The following is a 22,177-nucleotide window of genomic DNA, read 5'->3' on the forward strand; positions in this document are numbered from 1 at the left end:
CCTCCCAGTATATGTCAGAACAAACAGCTCTCCACTTGTGGTGATTCATACGGGCACATAGGGTAATTTCAGAAGAAACATAAGTATTGCCAAAGATTATGAGGTCTTAGTCTTTATAATTTCATTATTATTTACTTTGGACTCTTTTTGGGTGTGTTCTTTACATTGTTGTAATTACTGTGTGTTTTGTTGTGCATCAGTTCGTATAGATGATGTGCGACAGTTTCCCTCTTTTCCCTTTCTTTTCGGTTGGGAGAGGCATCTCTTTTATAAATTAGAGAGGCAGATGTGTTTTCCTCACCGTTACCAACTGAAGGCAAGAAATCCTGAAGAGAAAAATTAATCTGAGAAGTGAGCAGAACAGCTGGCAAAAACGGTAGTGTCTGAAAATGCAATTTAGACCCTGGCTTAATATAGGGATGTTAGATTCTTGACCAGACAGTACATCTAACAAAGGCTGGTAAGGATGTACATTTGCTGAGTGTCTTGCAAATCTAATCGAAAGGTCTTTAGATGAAAAAGGTTATAGATAGGCAGGAGTTTGTTTCATTGAATCCCCCCACATCACTTACCTTACAGTGTAGTTATAATGAGGGTAGAGTAGAAGTTGAGAGACATAGAAGTTTACAGGAGACAAAACTCAACAAAAGGAGCCAGTGGTGAAACCCCTAGCTCTAAATATCTGTATACATATGCCTCAAACTTAGGCAGTAGGCAAGAGGAAATAGAGGTCCTGGTGAAAAGAGGAGACTTTTTGGGATTAAAGCATGATTGACTGACTAGACAGATACACCTTAATTAAGAAGGAAACATAGGTAAAAGGTTCAGCGAGAGTTTTGTGTGTATATTTCTTTTTCTGAACTTAGACATGGAATAAAATAAGCATTTCCATATGCATGGTAAAACAGAATAAAAGGATTTATACATGTTAATAACAGCTTTTCTTTTAAGGTATAATAAATACAAAATTTGCAGAGCTGGCTAGCTTGTCTGTGATTTTCTTTTCCTTTTTAAAAACAAATGTTTTATTAACATTTTGTTTCTAACATCACTGTAACATCCAATTCATTCCTCAGACAGCCATTCCCTTATGACAAATAGCCTTTTTTTGGAGAGGGTTAAAAAAAAGATAGTTAAGTAAAAAGACTTGAAAAAGTCTGAAAACATTGTGCAGTGTGTAACACCTGGACCTCTTTGAAAGGCTGGGTTGGTGGTGTCTTCTCATCTCTTCATTTGAGTCCCACTTTATCTTGATAATTTCGTTACATTTAAGTTTAATTTTATGGTGTATTCTTTACATTGTTGTAGCTTATTGTGTATATTGTTTATTTGATTCTGCTTATTCATTCTGCATCACTTCATGTAGATGATGTACTATAGTTTCTCTCTTTTCCCTTTTTTTTTTGAGAGAGGGGAGACTACCCTATCCTTTTTTCTCCTCATCTCTTTTAAAAGGAGGGGACAAGAAGGGAAATAAACACCTTTTTAACATGTATAGTCAAGCAAAACAAATTCTCACATTGGGAGTGTCTGAAAAACGTATGTCTTATTCTGCACCTTGTATCCATTATCTCTCTTTCAGGAGCAGGTAGCACACTTCCTCATTGATCTTTTGGAATCATAGTGGATCATTGATCAAAGTTCTTATGTCTGTCAGAATTGTTTGTCTTTACAAGATTGTTTTTATATAAATTGTTTCCCTTTTTCTGTTCACTTCATCCTGCAGAGTCTATACAGTTCTTCCCAGGTTTCTCTGAAATGGTCCCTTTCATCATTTATTATGTTGCAATATTATGTTCCACCACATTCATATCATTATTTGTTCAGTCATTCTCTAGTTCAGGGCTTCTTAAACTTTTCTACTTGAGACTCCATGAGAGGTTATGACTCACAATTTAAGAAGGTTCCCAAACTTATTTGGTCTACCAGCCCCTTAAAAAAATTACTTACCTCCCCCTGGAAACTGACTTCAACCCTTTAATGGTGTTTTTTGAAATTTTCATTGTTTCAAAAAATATAAAGATTTTTAAATGACACATCTTAAATTTAATTTATTATAAATGTGTGGGGTTTTTCCTGCATTGAAATTTTGATGATACAATATTGTGTCATGTAACCTTATGGTTTCATATTATAAACAAGTCATTACGTGCACATATTCCTGCTGATGCATGCTGGACCTCCAGACAGTGTGTGACATGCTTATCTGCCAATCTTTGCTTGTTAAGACCTGTCAGGGGATTTGACCACCAATTGGCTATAACTTGCATTTTGTGTGTTTATTTGGAAAATAATTTAATCAGTGTGACTTCAACTGTGTTACACAACAAATGAAACATGTAAGAACAGTTTTTCAAATTTTTATTTTCTTTCCTTAGGCTCCCACCACCCCCTTATTTTTATTCAACGCCCCCCAGTTGCACCTGAAGATATTACTGCCCCCGCCATCATTCCAGTGCCCCCCGAGGGGGCAGTATCTCTCACTTTGGGAACCCATGGTAGTTGGCTGTAACAAGAAAATATATAAATATAAATATTTTTGTACATATACATCCTTTTCCTCTGATTTCTTTGTGGTGTCAGACTAGTAAGACATTGCTGATTCGAAAGGCATGTATCTTTTAGTGACTTTTTTGGTCATAGTTCCAGATTGCTTTCCCGAATGTCTGGATCAATTCATAGTTCCACCAGCTGTGCATCAGTGTTCCTGTACTCTTACAGCCTTGACAACAATTGTCTTTTTCTTTCCTTTTTTTCCTGTTACCATTAGTAATAAAACTTAAGTGTTCACTGTATCTTGAAATCTTAACTAATTATGGGTTGAAGTCGTAAGACTTTTAAAAATAAAACTTTCATTACCAAAAATAATGTGAATGTTTCACCTATCAAAAGTCTTATATCTGCACACTTAAAAAAAAGAGTAAGAGTTTTCTAGCCTATTTAAAAATCTTTCAAATGAAGAATTTGAATGGATTTTAAACCCATTTATTAAAAGTAGAAAAACGCAATCCTTTCTAATTGTTGGGAAGATCAGCCTCAAAGGAGATAGAAATTTACTCCCCAAACTTCAACAAAAACCTTTATTTTGTTGGTAGATGGGGGTCTTTGTGAGGTTCTCTCTGTTTTGACATCCATTAAAATAAAGAATTCAAAGAAACAATTTAAAACCATATATTAAAATTGTTGTATAACAGGATGTTAAACCATGATTTTCTAAAATAATAAAGCGCAGTCACATTGCTCTCACTAAAAACATTGTTTTAATGAAAAAAATTAGTGTGAGCAAGAATTTTTGTGCTGTTAATAAAATAAAATTTTTTTTATTTCATCATTATCTCATTTTAAAATTTGTTTTTCAGCACACTTTACTAATGTATAACAGTATATGCAAATACATTTTTATATACACACATGCATTCATATGAGCATGGGTGGGCTGAACTCTCAGGCAGAATATACAAAAATGAAATTCATTAGCGTTTAATGCTCAAGTTTTATACTTGGGCTCGGAAAATTAATTTCACATTATAAAATGGGAAGAGGCAGATCTGAAAATAATCTAGGATTTTGAGCAGATTACAATCTCAGTATGAGTCAGAAGAGTGATGTAGCAGCCAAAAAACTAATGCAGCCTTGGACCTGCTACGAGGGAGGCATAGCTTCCAAGAATAAGAATATGAACATCTATTCTCTGCCCTTATTCAGCCTTAACTGGAGTATTGTTTTCAGTTTGGGGCAACACAGTTAAGAATGACATTAGTGAGCTGAAGAGCACCAGTGGAGGGCCACCCAGGAGACTGAAAAGTCTCTTTTGATGAAATTGGGGAGTCCTGATAAGTGTGTTTAAATATTTGAAAGTCTTATGGAGGAGATGTTAGATTTGGTGTCTTTGTCCCCAGAGGATATTCATGAGTGTTTAGGTTTGGTATGAGGAAGAACTTGATAACAATTGGAGTTATCTAGAAGGAAGTAGATAGGACTACTTGAAGAAGTGATGGGTTCTCCATCTGTCACTTATGTCCTTAGTGCCTAGAGAGTATTTTAGGCACTTCAATAAATATTTATTGAATTGTGTTGAATTCAAGTAAGATTCAACTATGACATCGAATACACACATTTAAAGACAATTTTATATGTAAATTTATACATTAGGACTTTCATTCTCAAACTTTTTGGTCCTGGAATCTTATTACATTCTTAAATTATTGAGGATTGTCCCCTTCCAAATCCCAGAACTTTTATGTGGTTTATATCTACTGATACTGCATTAGAAATTTTAGACTTGTTATTTATGAAATTAGTTTTCACCTTGTGGATTCCTTGAGTCTTGAGGAGGACCCCCAGGGATCCCTGGACCACACTTCATTAGGATATCAGCATAACGTTGGCTATGGAGCCAAATTGTGTGTTAGGATAGGCTGATCCTAGATACTTCTCAGAAGTTAAGTTACTGAAAAGCCATGGGGCTTCATTATAAAGAAGTTTCATATATACAGTGGTTTTGTGACGTAGACCCCAATCATAGTAATACTGTGAGATTATGTGGTCTTATATCAGTAGATCATATTGCCATATATGGTACTTAATAAATGCTTCTTGACTGTGTGGACCAGAGTTGGCAAACTTGCAGGTACAGGATCCCATTGTTCCAAACTAGATTAAAATGTGATTGGGAAATTATGACAAAATAAATAAAAAATGCAGTACAACACAGATGTTAATTTGTGGTTTTCTAAGTCATTGGCCTCCAGACCATTGGTGTAGACTCTCTAACCCACATCAGGAGGCACATAGTGCTATGTAAAGAGAACTAGGTTTACAGTCAGAGAACCTGGGTGCAAATCCTACCTCTGAGTCTTACTACATATAAGTCAGTTAACCTCCCTGAAATTTAGTTTTCTCATCTGTAAAATGGGGATTGGACTAGATGGGACAGAGGGCTACCTCTGTATCAGTGATTCTTTTACCATGTACCAATTTCATTCTATTTCTACATAGCTAAAATTATATTTATTACTTTCCTCTGTATTTAGATTTCAATTCTGCATGCACCTGAAATTTCCCTCCTTTCCTGTCTCTTGAACTCAGTCTTAAATTTTAGCATTTGTCATTTGTACTTTATACACAGGATGTCCCAGAAGTCTTAAGCCTCTAAAGCTTAAAACTGCGCTAAGACTTTCAAGATAGCCTATACTCAAGTCTCTCATGTTCAAGTAGATCTGTGAGTTCCTCCAGGGATGCAGATCACAGCCCCTCCATGCCTAACTGCCTTGTGCTCTTCTTGTCCATGTCCTCCTTCTGTAAGTTCATCACAGGAGGTGAAAGTATTCCTAGCTTCCTTCAGACATCAAGGTACCAGTGGGTCACTCTGGATATCCTCTTTTCGTTGCTTGTCCTTGCGAGCCTGTCTATTCTTCCTATTGTAGATTTCCTTGATGGTATATTTTAGTCCTATTCTTATTTTAAGTTCTTTGTTGGTTATATGTTGCTGCTTGCTCAAACCCATCATATACATCTGCCATCAAGTTTTGTATGGCATTAATTCCTAATTCTTTGGAGAATGTTGTATTGCATGTCTGGATGCCATATAGCAACAATGGTGTAGTATCAATATTTAAAAGATAGGCATTTGTTTCCATGGGAAAGTTGAATTATTAAGGGAGCTTTGTAATTTTCCTAAATCAAACCATTTCATTTTTCTGTCCAGTTCCAGGCCCAAATCTCAACCCATCAATATTGTTTATCTCACTTACACATATTGATGGATGAACTATAGATTTTGATCCAAATTATGTTATAATTTGGGCAATAGATATTCTTTAACCACTTAATTTTATGTGTGTGGATAGTCAGGCAAAACTCTTTTTGAGTGGTTTTAGATTTTTTTTCCAGGAGGCTCAGAGGGTTTGTTTCAAGCACATTGTCATCTATGAACAGTAGCAAAAACTCTTCAACTTGAACTCTGCACACAGATAGACATCTTCTCACTCATGGTGGCAGTCACACAACCTTCTATTGCTAAATATTTTCCCTCTCCTGCTGTTTATGATCAGGAGATTTTTGTTCAGAGTTATTAATGACATGTATTCCAAAGAATCTTCCATGATTTGGGTGAGAGTTTTAAAGTCAGTCTTTTCCTCTAGTAAATCAAATGCTTTTTTCATAATCAACAGACAGTGAGCCCAGTGGGGACCTGTATTATTCTCATTTTTCAGCCAGTTGTGAAATGGTAATGATATAATTGTTGATTTATCGTTGAATATCACTTGTACAAAAGCCTGCTTGTTCCCTACTAGTAGCTTCATTAAGGGGATCCTTGATTTACGTAGAACTCATTCAATAAAGAGTTTCTGTAGCTGGGAGAGTAGATATGTGGTTTGGTAATTTTAAATACTTTCTTGGTCACTTTTTTTGTGTGATATTAACATGGTTTGAGTCCTGTTCCTTCTCCCTGCAACTTTAGTATCTTCCTTTCCTTTTGAATCATTGTATCTCAGTCCCTAAGTGCTCTCACAGTGTCTGTGGCTAAGTTGGCTTCGTTTGGTTTTTTTTTTTTCATCCACATTTGATCTTATTTCTTCAGAAACTCTGGCCATGAAGGGACTAACATTGAACTGCTTGGGAAAGAAAGAAGAGGCGTATGAGCTGGTTCGTAGAGGCTTAAGAAACGATTTGAAAAGCCATGTGTGTATCCTTTTTGAGATGGGCTTTAATGAGGAAATCCCCCGTTTTCAGTCATGTAGTAGTAGTGGCTCTCCCATTTGTTTCCATTTCTGCCCTAGAAAAGTGAAAACATTTCTAGATGTATACATTTTTGCCCTCCTATGTGGTAGATATGAACGTTCTCCACAATCCAAATCAAAGACGTCATTATGTTGATTATTACGCTTAGAATCAGTAGGTAGAGTTGTAGTATTTAGGTACCAAAGAAAAATACTGAATTTTGTAAAGGAATGAGGAAAGAAGTGAAAATGTCATTATTTCTACTAGTCAAACCACCACTGTGTTTTGTTCTGTGGGATGCACAAAAGACAAAACATGATATTTTTATAATAAGTATTAAGTAGGTTTACCTTATTATGGACTTAGCTAATTGATTTATTATTCCCACATTAGGATCATTCCTATTTGACTGATGGATTTATACAGCATAGTGTAGTGGAAAGAGCACTGGGCTTAAAGTGAGATAATCCCTAGATTTGAATCCTTCCTCAGACACTTAGTAAGTGTTTGACCACGAGAATGTCATTTAAAACTGAACTTCAGTTTCTTCATCTGTAAAACAGGGGAAATAGTATCTATATTTTCTTCACCAGGTGTGAGGATTAATGGTTGTAGAGCATGTAATGCAAACTTTAAAGCACTGTGTAAATGTTGTCTGTATTTTACTTGTGAGCTCATATTACAGATGATCTACTCTGATTTGTATAGCATCTTGCAAAGTACAGCTTTTGAATGTCCTCTTTTTACCTTTTAAGTTCTGTAGTGGCCTTAACTAATTCCTTTAGGTTGGCATGTTTATGGTCTTCTGCAAAGGTCAGACAAGAAGTATGATGAAGCTATCAAGTGTTATAGAAATGCACTAAAGTGGGATAAAGACAATCTTCAGATCTTAAGGGACCTCTCTTTATTACAGATTCAGATGAGGGACCTTGAGGGTTATAGGGTAAGTATACAGAAAAGTAAGTGTAGAGTGTTCGTATTTAAGAACAAAATACCATTCCCATTGTAATTAGCTGTTACTTATTTTCTTTGGAAGAGAAATTTGAGTTTTTTATTTTGCTCTCCTTACTATATCAGCTTTGTTTATCCAGCCATAATAATTATTTTGATGTTAAAGGCTAATGTGGATTTCTTCAGAAGATACCTGATAAATTACATGAAAATTGACTGTATATGTGGTCTTAAAGTACCAAATTGACAGTGCTGTCATCAGTTTGTTGACAGTATATAAATATTGCTTTCATTTCCTATGCTTTTTGTAATTTTAAAATTCTTTTCATTAGCCAGTTTATCTCAGTGATTCAAGGCTCAGAGCTAAAATATTAATAATTCCTATAAATTAAATTACTATACTCACATACAGTACATTAATAGTACCTTGGAACCTGTATATTATGCTCTTCTGATTTACCGTAGGTTAATTTCTTCGTTATTCAGTATTCATTTGCTGTGAACCTGCAGACCCTTTTTTAGAAATTAGTTTCTTGCATGTATTTTCATGGACACTAACTTTGACCATCTTTATTGAGAAGGGTTCGAAACAGGAATCAAGATTAAATGTTCTATTTTGTGTGAAACTATTTTTGTATTTTGAATTTTTTCATTTTAGTGAGAGTGCATTTTCAAAAAAAAAATATTAATGTAGAGAAGCCTAAGCAGTTTGGGTTGTTTTATATAGCTCTTAAATGTTTCTTTTCCTTTGCATCTCATACTGCCTCCAAATCATGGTTTTTCTGTTATTTGATACTGTTTTACTCCTTACTGTTTGTCTTTCGTTTACCCTCTAATGTATTTACTGCAGACTTAACTGAATGTAGCATATAGTGTAGTACATTTAAAGTAACAGAATAACAACAGGAGAAATATTGATAAAACTGTTTTTCAGGAAACGAGGTATCAATTACTTCAGCTTCGACCTGCACAAAGAGCCTCCTGGATTGGCTATGCTATTGCATACCATTTATTAGAAGATTATGAAATGGCAGCAAAGATTTTAGAAGAGTTTAGGAAAACACAGCAGGTAATAATTGGGGATAAAATTTTCCAAGCCTGATGTTGAAATTTTGTCATTGCGTCTAAAATATCATCCACTTGAGTACTGTGCAGATTTAACTACTTTAAGAATTGAGTTCTTAAAGTAGTTCTAGATGCTTTGTTATGGCATGAAGGTGACTTTCAGCTATTGAAGGTTATGGGTTAGTAGAGTACAAGTTTCCTCTGTTTATACCAAGCCAAAAATAGACTTGTTGATGGTATCTGTTGCCCGAGTATAGTCTAAATAAATTTGGAGAGCATCAAGATGTTAGCTTGGCTGTAGGGTGATTAATTTTTGATCTCAGCAACTCTTAGTAACTAATGTGTAGGGGTTTTAGTTATTTGCCATCTGTGTTGGTAGGGGGAATTACTCTTACCAATGAAACTATAAATTCTTGAAGTATAAAAAAGAAAATGTATTAATAAAGTCATATCCTTTTATTCTTCTATACATTTTTGAATGTGGAACTTTCTGGTACAAAAAAATGATAAAATGTTAATATTCATGTTCTGTAGACATCTCCTGATAAAGTGGATTATGAATATAGTGAGCTCCTTTTGTATCAGAATCAAGTCCTGCGGGAAGCGGGCCTCTATAGAGAAGCCTTGGAGCACCTCGGCACCTATGAAAAACAGATATGTGACAAGCTTGCTGTTGAGGAAACCAAAGGTAATCTCTTCAGAATATCGTTTCTTGGGGCGTTTAATTGTAGCCAGAAGTCTGGGGACTAAAAGCAGCTAATTGATGGTTTATGACATACGTATGTGATTTATTTAGTTGATTTTTTAGCAACAGGAAAAGTAATGTTCTGGATTTTGCAAGTAGTTTATTAAGTTAAATTACTTAAATTTTTCATCCATTTTTTATATACTGCATTATGAAAGTTTTGTAAATGACCTTAAAACCATTATTATTCTCAACTCAAACTTCAAATAAGATAGGTCTTTCCATACACACATTAAGCAGAAAGGGTCATAGGAAACTGTAAATCTCTCCAATGCACAGTAATTTTAACATGTTTAACCTCTAGTTTTCAAAGCTCTGCTGCTTTCTGGGTTTGCTTCTCTGCTGTATATTTTAGATTATGCCTCAGTGATGCTTTTTTCCTTACAGTTTATTTATTTATTTATTTTTAGTTTTTTAGCGTTCACTTGCATAAGATTTTGAGTGTTCAATTTTCTCCCCCACCTTGTCCTCCTCCTTCCTCCTCAAGACAGTGTGCAATCTGATAGAGGCTCTACTGAGACATTCATATTAAACATATTTTCACATTAGTCTTGGTGTAAGGAAGAGTTAGAACTAAAGGAAGGAACCACTAGAAAGAAGAAACAATAACAAAAGAGGAGACCAAATAGTATATTCCATCTGCATTCAGACTCCCAAGTTCTTTCTCTGGATGTGGATGGCATTTTCCATCCTGAATCTTTTGGAGTTGCCTTAGACCCTTGAATTGCTGAGAAGAGCCGAGGCTGTCAAGGTCAATCATTGCATAATGTGGATGATACTGTGTATAGTGTTCTCCTGCTTCTGCTCACTTCACTCAGCATCAGTTCATATAAATCTTTCCAGGTGTTTCTGAAGCCTACCTGCTCATCATTTCTTATAGCTCAATAGTATTCTATTACATTCATACACCACAGCTTGTTCAGCCATTCCCCAGTTGATGAACTTTCCCTCAGTTTCCTGTTTCTTGATACCACAAAGAGAGCTGCTATAAATATTTTTGTACATGTGTGTTCTTTTCCCATTTTTATGATTTCTTTGGGATACAACCCTGGAAGTGGTATTGCTGGATCAAAGGACATGAACAATTTTATAATCCTTGGGTATAGTCCCAAATTGATGTCCAGAATGGTTGGGTCAATTCACAACTCCACCAACAATGCATTAGTGTTCCAGTTTTCCCATATCTTCTCCAACATTTGCCATTTTCTTGTTTTGCCATGTTAGCCAAACTGATAGGTGTGATGTGGTATCTTAGGATACTCTTTTTCTTTTTCTTTTTCTTTATTTCTTCCTTCATTTCTTCTTCGTTCCTTTTTTCCTCCCCTCTCTGTTCTGTCCCCTTTTGGGGAGAAAAAAGATAGAAAAACAGAGCCCTTGTAGTAAATATATATGATTAAGAAAAACAAATTCCCACATTGACTGTGACTAAAACTGTATGTCTTATTCTTCCATCTTAAGTCCATCACATCTTAGGACAAGATAGTTTTGCAAGTGGATTCTATCTAATAATGAAAGAACAATTAATTCCAATATTATGTAATCATTTCACAAAAATAGGATGCTATCAGATTTTTTCTATGATATAAAAGTAGTCTTGATACCTAAATCAGGGAGAGTCAAAATAGAAGAATATACAGAAGGAAAACTATTCCTAAAATATATTGATTCAAACATTTAAAATACAATACTAAAACAAAAAGAGGCTACTGCAACATATTACACAGATTACACACTGTTACGCGGTTGAATTTATACCATATTGGATTGTGGGGTTGGTTTAATATTAAGAAAGCCATAAGCATAATTGACAAAATTAATAACAATAAAAAACAAAATCATCGTTATATCAGTAGACTAAAAGACTTTTGACGTAATACAACACCCATTTCTGTTAAAGACACTACTACCATTTATCAAGGGGGAATAGGACTTTTTAAAAACGGTTTTTATTATTTTTATAAATTCTAATCAGTTCCTTACATATATTAGAAATGATAACCTTTATCAGAGAAAATTAGTGCCGAAATTTTTTACCCCAGTTAACAGTTTCCCTTCTTATCTTATTGGAATTGGGCCTGTTTACAGGTTTTTTTTCAATTTTATATAATCAGAATTGTTCATTTTATCTTCCGTGTTCTTGGTTTTTATTTGGCCATGAACTTTTTCCTGTCCATAGGTTTGAAAGATAATTTCTTCCTTGTTCATCTAATTTGTTCTTGATGTGACCTAATTTGTTTATGATGTGACCTTTTCTATCTAGGTCATGTATCTGTCTGGAGCTTTTCTTAATACTTGGTGTGAAATATTTGTCTAAACCTAATTTCTGTCAGATTACTTCTCAATTTTCCCAGCAGTTTTTGTCAAATAATGAGTTTTTACTCTAGGAGTTTGGGGTCTTTGAGTTTATTGAACCCTAGAACACCAAGTTCATTTACTTCAGTATGTCCTCATCTTTTCCACTGTTTTTAATCAGTAATTAATTGTTTTAATTACTGCTTGTTTTTCTTCCCTTTCAGTGGGACTTGGGGAAGGGATGTAGCAGGGAGAAGTAATTGCTGAATAAATTAAAAAAGAAATTTAATTAAAAAAATACAGAGTTTTGGAAATAGCCATTTAAAAATTTTTTTATTCTGAACTTAAATACCAAATAAAACAACTACTTCCGTATTCGCAGTAGAAAAAGAAGCTTGTATATGAAGTGCAGATTTCTATTATGAATAATTTACTTTTCTTTTTAAGTCTATATCATAAGTTTAACCTGTAGCGCTGAAAACTGTCGTGCTTTGCTGTATTACTTTTGGCCTTCCTTCTGATATCTTTTCTGCATAAAAAAAAAGATGCCTCAGTTACCTTTCTCTCCCATCCCCCACTCCCAACTTGAGAAGAAAAGAAAAACAGTCCTTGTAACCAAGGATGCATAGTCAAGCAAAACAATTCCTGTGTTGGCTGTGTCTAAGAAAGGATATCTTATTCTGTGTCTTGGATCCATAACCTCTCTTTCTTGGGACCACATAGAATAACAAGTACATCTGATTGAACAATTAATTCCAATATTATATAAAAATGGAAATACCTTTTCCCCCCAAAATAAAAATGTGTTTATATTTTTAAATGGGTGAATAACTAGTCACTTTTCTCTCTGGTATTTCGAGAGCAGGCACAGTGGGGACTTGGTGCTTTTATAGTTGATACTAATCAGATGAGCCTTAAGTAGAGGAAGAGTAGGGGTAAAATGCACAGCTTCCCTGTCCCTGACTCAGTACATCCCATACAGAGACTGTCCGAGGGCATCTCAGATTACAGAAAAGAACCAAGGAACTTCAGTGAGCTATGTAACTTCTCTGAGTACTACTTTGCTAGACTATAAAATTAAAGCTTATAATATTAGTCCAGTCTATCCCACAGGCATGTTAGTGAAGATTAAATGAAGTAATGTTTGTGAAATAGTTCTAATATGAAGTTGTTATAGAAATAGTGAGCTGTTATTAGTAATTATTAATTATTCGCTGATTAAATCCCCCAAATGACCATTATTAATCCATGGTGTTATCATTGCTTAAGCACTTCAAGTGAAAAGTGTAATATAAATGTAGTGTTTTATTTTTCATTTTACAAATATTTGATTTTTTTTTTAGAAGTCACAATGAGAATATTATAAGGCATCTCAGTTTCTGTTCTTTACTGTAAATGGGGACTGTTTACTGCCTAGAATCACCTCAGCTATTACACATGTGAGTGAGGAGGTAGGGTGTTCACGAAAAGATATGCCAGTAGAGTTTAATTAAAGAGCTAGTGGTTAAAGGTGGACGGCTCAGTCCTGTAGGCAAGTCATTTTTCCTCTTAACCTGTTTTTTCCTCTATAAAATTAGTGTTGGATTTTATAACCACTGAGATGCTCTCTAGCCCTATGCTAGCCTCCTGTAATCCATCTCTCCCCTGATTACACTCATGCTAAGTTTCCAAAGAATTCTTTCTTGGTTTAAAAATTTCCCCCTTTTTTTAGTTGAGAAGACTTTGAGCATCAGGAATAATGAGAAAGCCTTATTGATCACTCAGTTCAGTATTTTTCAGCTTTTGAGCCAAAGACCCCTGGACCAGAGAGTAAGGGATCTGTGAATCCATCATTTTGATCTTTAGCTCCAACAGGATATATAGAGTGACTCAGCATAATTTGAGGATAAATGTAAGGTTTCACATGTGGGTTAAAAAAAATTGTCTTCTTAGATGGGAAGGTATTCTTATGAAAGAGATCGGGGGGTTTTAGTGGCCTCCAAGCTCAGTAGAAGTCAGTAGCATGATGTGGCAACTGTGGTGTGACAAATAAATTTAATGCAATCTTTGGCTACAATAAGAGGTCTCATGTCCAGGATTAGGGAGATTAGAGTTCCATTGTACTCCACCATATTCATTCATCTCAGGAGTATTATATTCAGTTGTAGCAGCCATATTTTTTTTTAAAGAGACACACATTCACACACATCATACCACCACCACACCACCCCCAGTAAAATTGCTACTTGAATGAGTTTTTGCATCAAAGAAACTACTGCAACAATTAATAACGTTGGCAACTTTGTCAGTGTCCATGGAGAGGCCTCCAATGACAGTCGTGGGAATTTAGCCTTTCATGCCTCTATAGATGGGATTTTCAGGATATAGAAGAGACAAATGGATGAAAGTGTGTGGGGAAGGAAGGAAAAGAAGGATATAGTTCATTGTCTGCACTCTTTAAGTGGCTACATGGAAAATTTGATGACTCTGCTAATTAATTAACCTAGTATTTTTGTAAGAATCTTTGAGGAAAAGTTTAACTGAAAGGGAAGCTGCTTCTTCACACATTGAGTCAATTTGACTTTCAGGGGAACTTCTATTACAACTGTGCCGATTGGAAGAAGCTACTGATGTATATAGAGGTTTACAAGAGAGGAATCCTGAAAATTGGGCATACTACAAAGGCTTGGAAAAGTCACTCAAGCCAGGTAAAGTTTTAATTCTCTTTACTATTCTCTGTGGAGTGAAAGCTGACTTTGCTAAAAATATCTTTTATTAATTACTGAAAAATACTGTCTTAGCAGTGCAGAAATCCTTTCATACTTTCTACAAATTTTCAGCAGGGATTGTCATGTAGCTGAGAAATGTTGGAAATTATATTGCATTAAGAATCAACTTAGTTTAATATATTTTGGGAACATTTATTTTTTTACTGGGAATAAGAAATGTATTCTAAAATTTTTATATGTGAAAGTGTTTTTTTTTTTCCTTTAGTCAACATGTTAGAGCGTCTAAAAATTTACGAGGAAGCTTGGACTAAGTATCCCAGGGGATTAGTACCAAGAAGGCTGCCACTCAACTTTTTATCTGGTAAGTGATAATTTTTGCAAGGCAGTAAAAATGTTGCGGTTTTACATTTATTACTGATTGTTTACCTCTTTTTTAACCTGCGAGTATATGAAACTTACTTTAATGGGGGTACAATTTCATTGGTTTGGGTAATTTGTTTACAGATAGAAATTGTAAGTCTCTGGCACATTGAGTAAATTTTCCTCCTGGAAGCACCTACCCAAGTGTGCTTGTTCACTTATTTTCCCACCTTACATATCCTTAACAGGTACTACCTTATATACTGTTGGTAGCATTACGGTGCTGCTGCCTTTTTACAGCCACTATTCATTTTTCATTTCCTTTTAGATTTTCTATAAGTCTGATTTTTCTGAGATCATAGTAATCTATATTTGCAGCTATATAGCATTAGCAGGAGAATGTTTATTTTAAAGAGATATGCTTTGTACATCAGTGAAGAGTTTTGGATCACTGAAAGTACTGCATTATTTTCCATATATGATCTACATTGGTCTTTGCATTTTCCCTTGCCTCCTCCAGCTGCATTGTCCTAGATGCCAAGTATTTATGCATGCACATATACATTAATTTGATAAGCTGCCTGTCCAGCTACTTGTGATTTGAATTTTCACTTAGTTTTTATGGTTTGGATAAACAATCTTTCCTTAAAATTTAACTTTTCTTTTTTAGTGTGCACTAAAGTTAACAAACACAAGTATGTCAATATATAAAGAACAGAAAGAGGGTCGTGTATGAAACTTTGTGTACAATTTTAGAAAAGTATATATTAAACATAGTAGTAACAAAGCTTCCTTGCTTTTTATGGCCCCTTCTCATTGTTCTGACTTTTGCATATTTTTGAATGTTATATTAAGGCTTCACCCTTCCTCTTTTCCCTACCACCATCATTCTTCCCATACCCCACCCACTTTTCTCTCTTGCTTTTTTGTGAATCTCACAGGTAAAAGGGACTTCAGAAGTATCTTAAACCTTTTCAAGAATCACTTATTGGGTAATAAGTGATAATTTAACCTTTCTTATTTTTTATATTTATCATTTCATAGGGTGAAATAACATGCCATTTCAGTCATGTTCCTTAATTTCTTCTGTTATTATAATGAGATCCTGAAATAAGGTAGAGGCTGAGTAAGTAGATGTGAACCATCAGTAGGATTGGTGAAACTTGACTACTGATTGGAAATGGGAGTTTAAGGAAAGGAAGAGTCAGAGAGAACTCCAAGATTGCATAACTGGGTGAGCAGTCATGTTAGCAAAAATAAGGGAGACTTGGGGAGAAAATATATTTTGCATATTCGTTATGTTAGGTGTGATTTGTCTTTTCGTATGGCTGTGTCTCACTGACCTACAGGTCATATGGGATGGGAGTTCTGGTGAGAGATTAGGGCTATTAAAGTTGGGAATAGTCTGCTTAGAGATGATCCTTGAAGCCTGGAAAACCATTGAGATCAAAGGGAACATTATATGTTTTTTGTCCTTTGTTCTCGAAGAGGATCATGGCATCAAGATGATGACATGACTTGCCCTTGACTTTGATTTGAGTGAGGGAGGGCTGTGCAAGGTCATCACCTTCACTTCTCCTGAGCCATCTGGTATTCATATTCATCAGGATGACGGGAGATGGCCCAGGATGCAATGGGAGACCCTGGGCTTTTTGGGCTAAGGTCTTATCACATTCTCACTTTGAGTGAGACACCAATGATGAGCATTCAGTCTAGTTGAAGAAGATTAATGCCTACAAAATAACAATGATGAACACAAGATAGTATCATAGAAGTGAATTTGCATAGTTCAGTGCAGAGAAAAGGCATATCAGTGAAAGCTCCACTAGCCATGAAGAGCAAAGATCAAAAGGTTAGGAGTAGAACTAAGAGAACCGTTGCATTTGAAAATCCAAAGTGTTGAAGAGAAGTTGGAGTTAGGAGCTGAGCTGTGCAGCGCTCATAAGGAGTCTTTCAGATTTGCCTGGCTCTTTGCCCTCCAGAGAAAGTGGCTTTATAACTAAATACCACTGTGTGCTTTTTACCTCCTCAGTGGACTGTAAGCTCCCCAAGGGCAGGGACTGCTGGTTTTTTAAAATCTTTATATCACCAAGTGTGTTAAACTTAATGATATTGATTTGGACATTATCTCTGTGTTTACATATTATAGCTCTTTGTGGGAGATAGTTTGTTTGAGGAGAGCTATCAGAGAGGGAGGCACTTTGGCTTTGCCAAGCAAGCCAGATGCTGGTTTATGTATCAGTAGAGTTTCAATACAATCTTTATGTTCATTCACATCTTAATTTATGACTGTAAAGGTGTGGTCTATTGATTTTGTAATATACGGTAAGGATGTAAAAAACAATCATATCCTTAGCATTAGCACTGTACTATGTCATGATAAATATAAAGCATACAAATTACATATAAAAAATTTATATGAAGTTATAAAGTGAAGATAGTAGAAAAACACACTTAAAAATACTGAAGGCAACATGTTTTTTGTAAGCAGATAGATAGAAAATAGAATTGACCAAAGGAAATCGATTGTCACTTTTTTGTAAAGTTTATAGTATTTTTTGTCTGTTTACAAACAGGTAAAAATTAACAGTTTAGGAGAGATGTTAAGTTATATATTAGGTTTATATGATCTTGGTTGTATTTTTTCCCCCATAACATCATCATCTGAGATATTTTTATATTCTTTTAGAATCTTTCCCTCTTCAGGGTAGAATGTGGGTAGAAACTATTTTCAGAATTTTTGTCTTTAGATACAAAGACAAACACCTAGTACACCTAGCAAGTAGTACAGCACTTGACATGTGACATGTGAATTGGAGGTATTTTACAAATTAATCCTTTCCAAATGTACTTGGTCTATTCCAGGGTATTCTTCCTAACTTGATCATCTTTGATTTCTACTTTTTTATATAGCACTTGTAACATAGAATTGATAAAGGACAATGAAATTGATTCTTCTTTTTTCACTAGTAGAGAATGTAGGTTATTTTAAAAATACCTTCAGTTTTGTTGCATTTTCTTTTTTCTTGTTCTTTGAGTTTTGCCTGTGAACTTTCTTAAGATAAAGCGCTTTATCTTTATCTTCAGTCAAGTTCTTTTTAGTTTTTGTTTTATCTAAACAATTTTTTATATCTTTTTCTGAGGCAATAGTGGTTATATAATCTTATTGTTCTTTTTTATAATGTTTTTACAAATGAATTTTTAATTTCATCCTGTTATTGTCCTTACCCGCTACACATTATTTGCTTTCTAATATTGTATGTCTTTGAAACCCTACAATTGTAAACTAATGTTTGAACTATTCTGTTTGACAAAGAGATACTGTTTACTGCTGGAGGTTCTAGGGTTTGGGTTTTTTGTTTTTTTGTTTTTTTAAAGCATTGATTCAATGGTGACTATCTTTACTTTTGTTCATTTCCCATTTTAGGCGTTAACAATTTGTTTTACGAGGTTTGATTCACAGAGCTGTCATTTTACACACTCATCTTTGTCCTCTTTTAAGTAGTATTTACTTTGACCATTTCTTTGACCAGTCAGTGGTCTAATTGGTTCCAGGTGAAAGTAATTTTAGAATTGTCTGAGTGCAGTCAATTTCTGTTAACTTATACTAAGTTGGCTTTTTATGAAGTAGTTTTTTCCTCACCATATCCATCACCTTTTGTCACTTAGCCTTTTTTTTCCTTATTTTTTCTTATGTGTAATTTTTCACTTAAACCATGCAAAAGTTATCTGAGGGTAATGTATATTTTTTAAAATGATATTTTGGTAGAAAAAAACCAGTGATATTTTTTTTTTCCTATTTAAGGTGAGAAATTTAAGGAATGTTTGGATAAGTTTCTAAGGATGAATTTCAGTAAAGGTTGCCCACCAGTTTTTAATACTTTGAGATCATTATACAAAGATAAAGACAAGGTAAGAGAAAAAATAAGTTTCAAAATGCTCACTGAAAATTTTGTATACATTAAAAATACAGATATCACTTTTTCTTTTGAGTATCATTTCTTTTAAGTTATTGGTATAGTTAAATTTTTATTTCCCACATCCTTATCAACTGTGTTATGAAACTGACCTTGAACTTTTTATTTTCTAAAAAGTCTAGATAATTTACTAGATAATTTTCTATCCTTAATACGCTCCATAGGGTAATCAGCCAGTTGTTTGTGTAAAACGTCAGGTAGTGATTTTCTCAATAATTTCCCAGACACTGTTCTTAGTAAATTGGCTGAAATAAAAGTCAGTGATATTTCTTGTACCCTGTCTGGTAGGTCAAGAGAATACAATCCCATCAGTGTATCTTCATGTCAGCAATTCACCTGACGAAGTCTACCAAGATTTGTGAATAAATGGAGAAATGTGGGTTGGATGATAGTGTAATTAGGTGGGTTTGGATTTGACTTATCAGATCTGAAGAATGTCAATTAAGGAATAATTATTCATTGGAAGGATATCTATCAGATGACATTTGTCTTTGCTCTTGATCCAGTGCTAGTCACTACTTTCATTGATAAAGGGACAGAGTGTGTGCTTAATGATAATTATGGTATTATCACAAAATTTGTAGGGTTGCCAGCTACTATGAATGCATTAGACTCAGGATCTGAAAGATGTCTAACAGTGGGCTGAAGCTTACTGAGAGGCCAGGGCAGCTAGGTGGTGCAGTGGATAGAGCACCAGTGCAGGAGTCAGGAGGATCTGAGTTCAAATCTCACTTCAGACATTTGACATCGCTAGCTGTGTGACCTTGGGCAAGTCACTTAACCTCAGTTGCCTCATCCTGGATCATCTCCAGTCATCCTGATGAATATCTGGTCACTGGATCCAGATGGCTCTGGAGGAGAAGTGAGGCTGGTGACCTGCACAGCCCTCCCTCATTCAAGCCAAAGTTAAGTGCAAGTCATGTCATCATTTCTCTGATGGCATGTTCTTCTTCAGCAACGAAGGACGAACGCATAACTGAAAGACCAAGAAATTAGTGACAACTTAACTGACAATTTTTTATTTAAAAAATATTCATATGAAAAGAAGCCAGGGCATTTAGTAGCTTGCAGGCTCTGTGCGCCTACACTGTGATGCGTGAAAACCTAAGAACTAATGCAGTCATGCATGTGTTTTATATCCAAAGTAAGCCAAAATAGTAGTCCTTCTGTATTCTGCCTTGATGGAAATTTGTATCCAGTTCTGAGGACTACTTTTTAGGAAGGGCATTGACCTAAGTTCAACCAGACAACGGTGACTGAAATGGTGAAGGACCTAGAGTCCATTGCATACAAAGACTGGTTGATAGAGTGGAGGATATTTAGCTTAGAGAGGAAAAAACCTTAATGAAACATGATGTCTTCAGATATCTGAAGGGATGCCAAGTGGAAAAGGAATTAAAATTAACCTGCTTGTGCCTAGGAGGGCATGACTCCTATACCAAAAAGGGAAAGTTAGAAAGAAGTAGATCATAACCTTAAAATGAACTAGGAGGGGTTGATGCGGTTTAGTGAATTCCCTGTGTTAGAAGTGTTTAACACACCCCCAACAGTGAGAAACTTAAATAAAGAGTAATTCAGGAAGTCCTTTATTAATCTTTACATCCATTCCCCCTGAATGGACAGGTAGCCTCCTCAGTAAGGTTACAGGAAGACTACAACACATGCAGGAAGATGGGGCTTCTTATACTGTTTTCTGAACTTTGGATCTCCTTGCCATGTGACTCCCTGTTTTCCTCTCCAATAAACCTCTCCTCACACAGCTCCCTGGGCCTGTGCATTACCTCTAACCTGTCCCTTATCACCTAGGAATGTGGACAACAGAACCTTCTTACTTCCCACAAAATCCCCCCTCTTTCTTCATTAAAATTTGTTTCCACACCTAAATTGTATCAATAAATTCCTCCTCACATTCTTTCCCCTATGAATTCCTTCCTTCATCTTTATATGGGAAGGGAGCAAAGTTGACCGATGCATTGACAAATTACAAGGGGGAAGTTCCCTGTAAGCACAGATGCAGAGATTCAAAAGGAAAAGGTAGATCAATGAATTGTCCATTCAGAGGTTCCATCTCATACAGCAGCCTGGGGAGGAATATCATCTGATGCAGTTTTCTGGTCTGGATGCTTGTTCAAGCCATCTTCAGCACAGCATCTCAGCATCTTCTTCCCTTTATCTTCTTGTAGAAATCTGGATATCCACTCCTACAAAACTGACCTTAATACCATTTTAGGTGACCATTCCTAAGCTTTATACAAACTTACCACTCTTACAAAATCAAAATTGGAACTTTGACCAATTGTCATGTTTAAGAAATTCACATTAGAACCCAGTTTTTACATTTTACTATTTGAATTCACTATTTCCCCCATCAGGAAGATGAGATTTCACTAAGGCTCCAGTACTGACATAAATACAATAAATAATCATTTTTAACACAGTACATATCACATCATAAAACAATTCCAACTTCTGGTCATGTGATACTTCTTTTTTCATTTACAATACAGACCACAAACCACTTTTCTTTTAACATTAACCAACTGAGAGAAAATAATAACTACCTAACTTCACAAGCCCTTGACCTGATTGTGTCCACACTATTACTAAGAATTAAAAGACCCTAACTTATTGTCAAGTCTGAAATCTTAAACCCAATAGCTTAATTTTAGACTTAGCCTCAGATGTTCTCCTACCAACAGTCTATAATTTAATAGATGTGGTGTTGTGCTTACAAAACTTTTGACTATAGGAAATTGCCACTAAGAGTAGGGACATTGCAGAGAAACAACATCTCCCTAACTTCATGTCAGTTCCAGGCAGGACCATGCCTAGAACCTCTAGACCACCTGGGGCCACCCCTGACTCCTTTCTCAGTCCCTCTGTAGATAAGATACCATTACAGTTAATTTTAAGTCCCAGTCTTGTTCTATGGATCAGTGATACAGCATCACATTTATACTTTGATTTCATCTCTACCTTATAGCCAGACTCAGAAATAGTGAAGTGGGAAAACATTCCTTTTCAAAGGAACACAGTGGGGAAATTGAGCCAGAGGCATTCCATCCAAGGCTGAAGAAAGGATTGTCCCCCGAGCCCTGTACATTAGAGTAGGTTTCGCTAATCAAAAATTTTACCAGGACTCACATCTTAAATTTTAAATTTGTACTAAGAACCAACCACTAGAGATTATTTATCACTTAAACAAATTCCTGATTTAGGAACTCCATATGCAGCTTACACTTTACATAGAGATTACAACTTTAACAAAGTGAAGGGCTACATCACTTGGGTGATCATTTTAGACTCCAGCCCCTGAGTGGAGCTGGCACCACTCCTCTCCTTCCACCATAGAAAGA

The 22,177-nt window shown here is 35.3% G+C and overlaps 1 protein-coding gene across 3 annotated transcripts in view; it reads left to right on the forward strand.

Moving 5' to 3' along the window:
* Window positions 1-22,177, forward strand: part of NAA15 (N-alpha-acetyltransferase 15, NatA auxiliary subunit) — a 101,101-nt gene that overhangs the window by 39,162 nt on the left and 39,762 nt on the right. For all 3 annotated transcript variants that reach the window (XM_072621071.1, XM_072621072.1, XM_072621073.1), the window contains 7 exons: window positions 6,584-6,688; window positions 7,509-7,666; window positions 8,609-8,743; window positions 9,274-9,427; window positions 14,344-14,463; window positions 14,750-14,845; window positions 18,650-18,756. In XM_072621071.1, coding sequence (XP_072477172.1) covers window positions 6,584-6,688; window positions 7,509-7,666; window positions 8,609-8,743; window positions 9,274-9,427; window positions 14,344-14,463; window positions 14,750-14,845; window positions 18,650-18,756 — 875 coding nt within the window. The remainder of the gene's footprint in view (window positions 1-6,583; window positions 6,689-7,508; window positions 7,667-8,608; window positions 8,744-9,273; window positions 9,428-14,343; window positions 14,464-14,749; window positions 14,846-18,649; window positions 18,757-22,177) is intronic.

The sequence above is a fragment of the Notamacropus eugenii genome, chromosome 6, assembly GCF_028372415.1.
Source record: "Notamacropus eugenii isolate mMacEug1 chromosome 6, mMacEug1.pri_v2, whole genome shotgun sequence".
In the NCBI taxonomy this organism is placed as follows: domain Eukaryota; kingdom Metazoa; phylum Chordata; class Mammalia; order Diprotodontia; family Macropodidae; genus Notamacropus; species Notamacropus eugenii.